The 7,210-nt window shown below is 50.6% G+C and overlaps 1 protein-coding gene across 1 annotated transcript; it reads right to left on the bottom strand.

Annotated features, from left to right (window-relative positions):
* Positions 1 to 1,409: 1,409 nt before the first annotated feature.
* LOC141511821 (acrosin-like) lies at positions 1,410 to 6,995 on the bottom strand. The gene is made up of 5 exons (XM_074220843.1): positions 6,858 to 6,995; positions 6,487 to 6,696; positions 5,945 to 6,231; positions 2,226 to 2,368; positions 1,410 to 2,041 (listed from the first exon to the last, which is right to left on the bottom strand). Exons 1-5 carry the CDS (start codon positions 6,938 to 6,940, stop codon positions 1,499 to 1,501), a joined length of 1,266 nt encoding a protein of 421 aa, XP_074076944.1. The 5' UTR covers positions 6,941 to 6,995; the 3' UTR covers positions 1,410 to 1,498.
* Between the last annotated feature and the right edge of the window lie 215 nt (positions 6,996 to 7,210).

The following is a 7,210-nucleotide window of genomic DNA, read 5'->3' as shown; positions in this document are numbered from 1 at the left end:
TAGTAATAGGAATTTGAAGCAAATATAACTTAGCAGAGGATCGTGCTATATAACTATTTCTTCTATATAACTTTGTATTGGGGTTGACATTTTTAGTGTCTTTCACCTATAGGCTTTCAATAAGATCTTGGAGAATAAAACTTCATGTATAACCTATAATTTTTTGCTTTATTTTGAATCTCAGAATGAAAGTTCATGGTGGTCACCCTAATTCTGCACCCAATGCCAAGTGGTCAGAGACACCATCCTGCAAACAGACTTTCTCAAGGCTCAGTATTTCAGACCCAGAGAAGCTGCTCACTCTCCTGGGTAAGAAAAGCCAGCTTCACCAATCTGAAATGGGGAAGGTGGAAAGGTGCAAAGGCCATGTGGCAGCCCCTTCCACATTAGGCAGCTGCCTAGAGCTGCATTCTGAGAGGAAGGGGACCTGGGGGAGAGGGGCCATCTATAGAGTTAAGTTGGGGGTGTACGGGGGAAGAGAGATTGTAGGTCAAGTCCCTAGCAGCTGATGGAAGACCTGAGAGGAAGGGGCCTGAACATCTGCCTTCAGACCTGCCCCTGGCTGCCACGGAGGCATCCCAGGAGTCCAGGGAGAAACTTGAGGACTTGCAGGCTGTCTGGGAGTTCTGAGGTTCCTCCATCACCAAGGATGCTGAGAGGCAGGGACTGGCTGGTCCTGGAGAGCTAGAGACCCCCTGGAGGAACTGGGCATGTCTGGCTTAGGGGGTACCTAGAATGATGGGTCAGGGCAAGGGGTGACAGGGTTGGGGGATGGGGAACTGGAGTGGCATCCCAACTGGATTTCAAGCCAGAGACCCCTCAAAGATAATCTATTTTTATGCCCACCCCTAACCATGTTCTAGAAGAGGAAACTAAGGGGAATTGAAGTCAGGGGAAGCAGAGACAAGGAGGTCAGCCAGGGCCTCTGGGTCTGAGACCAGGGATCCCCCAGGGGCAGACCGAAGCCCCAGGCAAGTTTTCTGGCCTCAACTCTCAAGTCTCCTCACTTGTGGACCTGCTTTGAGGCCTGAACTAAAAGGCTACCCATCTCCCTCTCCCCCTAGTCTTGAGATGATCCAGGAATCTAGAGAGAGTAGTTTGGGGGGCACAAAGGCTGATTCCTGAAAGGAATCTGTCCATTGTCACGTGTATGGGCTACATGACAAAGTCAAGCTCTCCTGGCCCCTGTCAATCCCTGAATCTCTCCTGGTGGTCCCCAGCCAGGGCCTTCAAGTTTGGGGTAGAAGGCTGGAGCTGAAGCTGCTTTCTTAAAGAGCATAGATGGATGGATGGATGGGCTGTGTGACAAAGGACCCCCTCAGTCCCACCCTGAGCCCCTCCTGGTAGTTCCCCCTCCCCACTCAAAGCCATGAAGGAGGGGGCTGGGAGGTAGAGTTTGCAGGCAGGCCTAGATTCACATACAACTTTTATTGACCCAACTTCCTAGATGCAGCCCGACAACAGGCCGGCAGGTGGACACCACTCTCCTGTCAGAAGCCTATAGGGAGTTGTTGCTCTTCATGGATTCCATTAGCATCCTCAAGCGCTTGGGGAAGGAGAGTGTGAGGGGTGTTAAGTCCTGACTGGGGCCCAGAGCCTGGGCCTTGCCTATCATAGCGTTGGAGATCCAGGAGCGGAGAATGGTGTAGGGTGGAGGAGTGGATGGGGAGCGTGCTAAGGGTGTAGCTGCGAGCCAGGGCTCCTGGGTCTGGGACCACCACTGCTTGAATGTTGGACTCTTGGTGGTCTTCATCCACCAGGCGCTATACCAAGGCCTGAATGTGGGCCAAATCCAGTACAGGGGAGATTTTGAAGTCGGGGTGGTGGTCGTGGCGATGGTGGTCGTGATCCGAGGAGGTAAGTCAGCAAAGACAGAGGCTGGCCCAATCTTAGAGGAAATCCAGTCCAGAAAGTGCCAGGTGGATGTGTAGATGCCTGGCTTATAGGCTCGAGCACAACCAGCCCCCCAGCTTGTGACACCATACACCACGAAAGCGCCACTGGATTTGTCTTTACACATGAGAGGACCACCACTGTCCCCCTAAACACAAGGGACATAGAGTCAGCATGGCCTGGCCCAGGCATTTGAGACAAGACTCTGAGAGGTCTCCCTCTGCTCCACTGGGGGCTCTGTATTTGACAGGGCAGAGGAGGGGGTCCTGGGCATGAAACCCTGAGGGGAGCACAGGAAGACTAGGTACTCAGGGGGCTATGGGTCAGGTTACCTGGCAGGTGTCAATTTTCCCCTCTTCGTAGCCGGCACAAAGGTTGCTTTTGTGAATGTATCCCCAGTACCAGCGGGTTCCATTGCATGTCCTCGAATCGATCATGTTAACCTGGGCTTCCTGTAGTATCGGAGATGGGGCACCTGTCACAGCCAGAGGCCTGGGGTCAGCTAACTGCCTGCCAAGGTCCCTGCCTGCCTGGCTCTACTTGGGCAAATCTCTCCCCACCTGCTGGAAACTGCTAACCAGGTCTGTCCCAGCAGCCCCTGGGGTCCTCTCTGCTGCCTTCATCAGGGACAGACTCTGGGTTTACCATCCCTCCCCAGGGCTGAGAAGAGGGACTCGGAAGCCTGAACATCTGCCTTCAGACCTGCCCCTGGCCACCATGGAGGCATCCCAGGAGTCCAGGGAGAAAACTGGGGGCAGCATCCCTTCAGAGCATAGTATGGTGAAATGGGGCAGGGCCCCAAGTACGGGGTGGGGGGATCCCTCTCTCTGAAGGGTAGAGAAGCCCCTGAGCAAACTGTGAAGTGCACCAGGCTCAGCCAGCCATGGGGAACTGAGGGCAGAGAGTGAGCTCTGAGATCTCCTCACACAAGTGAGATCAAAGTAGAGGTTGTCTCCAATGAAGGGCCCTGGGGCCCTGTCCCAGCCTCTGTTCATGTCTGCACTCTGCTCAGTGATGAAAGCCTCAGATGCTAAGTGGATCAAAGATGGAGGTGAGAAGCTGGTCCTGAAAGGGGAACTGGACATTGAGACACGAGCTATCCCACTGAGCCATTTGCTTGGTTCCAGAAACTCTTCTTTTGACAAAGATGTTTATCCCATGGAAGGCTTCCTGGCCTGAGTGAAATGTTATACAAGATTCCTTGAAAGAGGGAAATGTGTGCTCCCTCACCTACAGATGTGGTAGAGATAGATTCCGAATACATGATAAGGGGAGAGAGAGGTCCCCAGAAGATGTTGGAGATGGGGGTCACTGGCTGGTCCCATTCGAAGAGTCCCAGACACATCCTCCCCCAATGAGCCCCATCAGTATTCCAAACCATTCATAGAGGGAAATCCAAGTGGATGAAGATCTAATGTCCAGTCTCTGGCTTGTCACGAGAGGGACATGAGCTGGCATAGAAGTGGAGGGAGGCAAAGCTAGGTTGTATGTGGGAGATCATGGAATGCTTTTAACAAAATGAATGTTTTCTGGGAAACAAAAGTCCTCCTTTCCAAGTCCCATAGTCTCACAGAGGAACATATCCCAGATATATAGGAGGTAGGACTATGTCTCTGTTCCCTAGGCTTCCAGGTATGATATTAAAGCTATGTATATGACTAGTGCAGGTGCAAGAGCTATAAGAAGTGGACAAAGGACACCGCCTCTCCACCAGAAATTCACATGTTAGGCAGGCAGCCTGGAGAACTGGGGGACAGATGGCCACCAAACATGGATGAGCAGCCCTGAAAGGGGCTCAGCATGTCCTCCCACCAGAGGTGCTGCTTCTCCTGAATACCCCATAGAGCCCAAGCATCTTGGCAGACAGGCTAAACCAGGTGGGGAAGGTTTTCAAACCCCTCCCTGAGTTTGGGGGAGGGGTGTCTACTCCAAGTGCCTCAGCGGAGTGGGTAGATGAGAATGATTTGTTCCAATGGCTACAAAGGCCGCTGAAACAGATGTGGAGAGCCTAGAGCTTGGTCAAACCACAAAGATGCCAAGGTCATCCGCTGCATCCCCAACTACCAGTCTTGCCACTGGAAGCCAGTGACTCTGGGAGAGAGAATGAGACCAACAACTTTGTGGGACTCTAATTCACCCACCAGTCAAAGCCTCCCTTGTGATATCATTGGTCCTCTTCTAAAATGAAGGATCAAGGGGGTGGTTAGGTGGCACAATGGATAGAGCACGGGCCTTGGAGTCAGGAGTACCTGGGTTCAAACCCGACCTCAGACACTTAATAATGACCTAGCTGTGTGGCCTTGGGCAAGCCACTTAACCCCATTGCCTTGAAAAAAAAAAAGAAAGAAAAAAAAAGAAAATGAAGGATCAACATTTCCTGCTTGATGTGCATTGTAGAAGAGTTGTCCTCTATTGGTAAAGGGAATAACCTAAGTTCTAAGTATGAAAGCTGGGAAGGATATCTCTACTGTGGATGATAGAATTACGAATCAAGGAAGAAAACCAACATAATAAAACGATAGGCAGCTAGGTGGCATAGAGGATAGTGTACCCACCCTGGCGTCAGGAAGACCTGAGTTCAAATCCAGACTCAGATATTTAATTACCTAGCTATGTGACCTTGGGCAAGTCACTTAACCCCACTACCTTGCAAAAAAAATGACTGAATAACATCTTTTCATTCAGGAGACTTTGTAGTGTTACAGGTTAATAGCATCCTCTCAAAGAATAGCCACCCCTAGAGAATCTCTTTTCTACTTAGGGTCCATCTAGGACATCATCAGTAACACTGGTGAATACCTTCCAGGCCAGACTGTGATGACCCTCATTAACCACAATCTTTGGGGTTAGAAAACACACACAGAGTAAATCTTGCACCCTGAGGGGCAACTCATCCTGCTGCCTCATTGTGCTTTAATCTCCAAACAATGGACACAGTAGAATCTGGTCTTTATGCCTTAGATCAATCACTATCAACATGATGACTATACAAAGTCATCTGCAAAGACTTTGCACAGACATTTGCCCAAATCATCCTTAGCCTTAGACATGAAAAGAAGTGGTCCACCTGGACCAAGAATTGTTTCTGGGTGCCTGGCAGTGGACTAGACTAAAATGTCTTGAACATGTCATTAGAGGATTCATTTATTAGTATTTAGAAAGAAGAGTAGTTATCACTGAGGGTGAGCATGCTTTCAATAAGCCATGACCAGGTGGGACGCTCCCAGAAAAACCTGGAAAGACTTCCATGAACTGAAATAAAGTGAGGTGAGTAGAACCAGGAGAATATGGTAGACAGAACCAGAAATCTTGTTCAATGATCAGTTGTGAATGACTTAGTTATTCTCAGCAATTCAAAGATCCAAAGGTGGTGAAAAAGCTACCTGCCTCCAGAGAAAGCACTGATGTCTGAATGTAGACTGAAGCATCCTATATTCCTTCCTTTTCCTCCCTTCCTTCCTCCCTCCCTCCCTCCTTCCTTCCTTCCTTCCTTCCTTCCTTCTTCCTTCTCTCTCTCTTTCTTCCTTTGAGTCTTCTTTACAAATTGGCAAATGTGGAAGTGTTTTACAAAAATGTGAAACTGCATTTCCATGTATAACCCATATCAAATTGCTCACTGTCTCAGAAAGAAGATACATGAGAGAAGCTTTGACCAAAGCACTAGAGTCATGAGATCTGTTGTTCACCCCCTGAGTTAGAAGCCAATGCTTTGAAGAGGAAAAACCCAAAGCTGCAGCGATTGAGGGATGATGGTCTCAGGAAGAAAGACAATTCCAGAAGACTGTTGAACCCTGAGGTCCACAAGCAAAGTTGACCAGGGAAAAGCCCTGGGGCTTATGACTGTGGAGTCACTCTGCATCTCCATGACCCCGATCTCTGTGATGATGACCCCCAATGATCCTAGAAGTCCCCTGTGGTTACAATAACTTCCCATGTTCCCCCATGATAACTTTGACCCCCATCGTGCTTGTGACTGCCTCATGGACCCTGAAAGTCTCCCCCTAGCTGCCAGGACTCCCTCAACTCCACCAATGCCCAATTTCAGGTTTACCTCCTTCCACTTTGTACCCCCAGCCAGCAATGTGACACTTCTCTTCGAACTCTCCTGGGATTTCACCAGGCCGAGGCAGGCAGGCAATACGGGCCCGATCCCCACACACCACCGGTCTATCCAACTGGATCAGTGCTATGTCATTTTTCTGAAGCTTCCTATCATAACTTTCATGTAATATAATCTTGATGGGTGCACGCTCCTGCACTTGGGGGTCCAGGGCTTTTCTGATCCATCCGAGCTCAATCTCCCATGCGCCAATCAACAATCGCCACATGTCATAGGCTCTGGGGAAAGAATCAGTGAGGAGCCGGTCACCTCAGGCAAGGGAGGGAAAAAGAGAGGGAAGGGAGAGAAGGGTGGAGGGAAGGAGGGAAGGAGGGAGAGAGAAGAGAGAGGGAGAAGCTGGGACCCCTTACCCAGGATATGCCTAGGTAGAGTTCCTCCCCCCTACCCCAAGACAGAGAAAAAGAGAAATCCTCCTAGAAATGGATCCCTGGTGAGGGAGAGCCCCCCGGGCCCCAGCCCTGGCCCCAGCTTACTCAGTTTCACTTTTGTTGAAGCAGTGGGCAGCGGTGAGAACCCAAGTGGGAGCGATGAGGGAGCCCCCACAGGTGTGGTATCTGTACCTGCCGTTCCAATATACGATCTGTATACTGACTATCCAGGGCCAAGCCCCTGGACGCGAGTCCACACCCCCAACAATTCGAGAACCAAATTGATTGGCCAAGGGCCTTTGTCCACAGAGGCTCCTGGCAAGAGAAGACATGAAATGACCCAGAAATGAAGGGGCCTAGAACTCAGGGCTGAACTACCTTCTGCCTCTACCCCACCCCTGGGAAGCAGTCTTGTTCTCAAAGAACTCCTGGAAGGGAAAGATGCCTGGCCCCCCCTGCCCTGGGTCTCCACTCACGAGCATGATGAGACATCAGCTACCCCCACAGTCCCCAGGAGGGACAGCAGTACCATCAGCCACAACATCTCAGGCCTTGCCATCTTCCAGCCTGTTCTGGAAACCTGCAAGAATTTCCATTATCCACTGTTCCGGCCAACTGAGAATCTAAGCCTCTGTGATGCCAGAAGAGAATGTGGGGGAGGGGTCCCCCACATGTGACGGGCAGGGCTAGAGGAAATCCACATGGTTCCACTGCTAGGGGGCCCCTGAGGACCACAGAGCCCCAGGAAACACATGTTACACATGAGCTCAGTTTCCCCCCACAAGACGAAGAAATTGAGGTTCAGAGAATCATAGCTTTTGGAAGGGGC

The sequence above is a fragment of the Macrotis lagotis genome, chromosome 2, assembly GCF_037893015.1.
Source record: "Macrotis lagotis isolate mMagLag1 chromosome 2, bilby.v1.9.chrom.fasta, whole genome shotgun sequence".
In the NCBI taxonomy this organism is placed as follows: domain Eukaryota; kingdom Metazoa; phylum Chordata; class Mammalia; order Peramelemorphia; family Peramelidae; genus Macrotis; species Macrotis lagotis.
The sequence above is the reverse complement of the archived record's forward strand: the minus strand, read 5'-3'. Positions and strand labels throughout refer to the sequence as shown.

Coding starts and splice junctions, on each gene's coding strand:
- LOC141511821 (XM_074220843.1), bottom strand. CDS start 6,940: ATGGCAAGGCCTGAGATGTTGTGGCTGATGGTACTGCTGTCCCTCCTG. Junction 6,232..6,486: donor TTCAACAAAAGTGAAACTGA/GTAAGCTGGGGC, acceptor TTCTTTCCCCAG/AGCCTATGACATGTGGCGAT. Junction 2,042..2,225: donor GGAAAATTGACACCTGCCAG/GTAACCTGACCC, acceptor CCTTGTGTTTAG/GGGGACAGTGGTGGTCCTCT.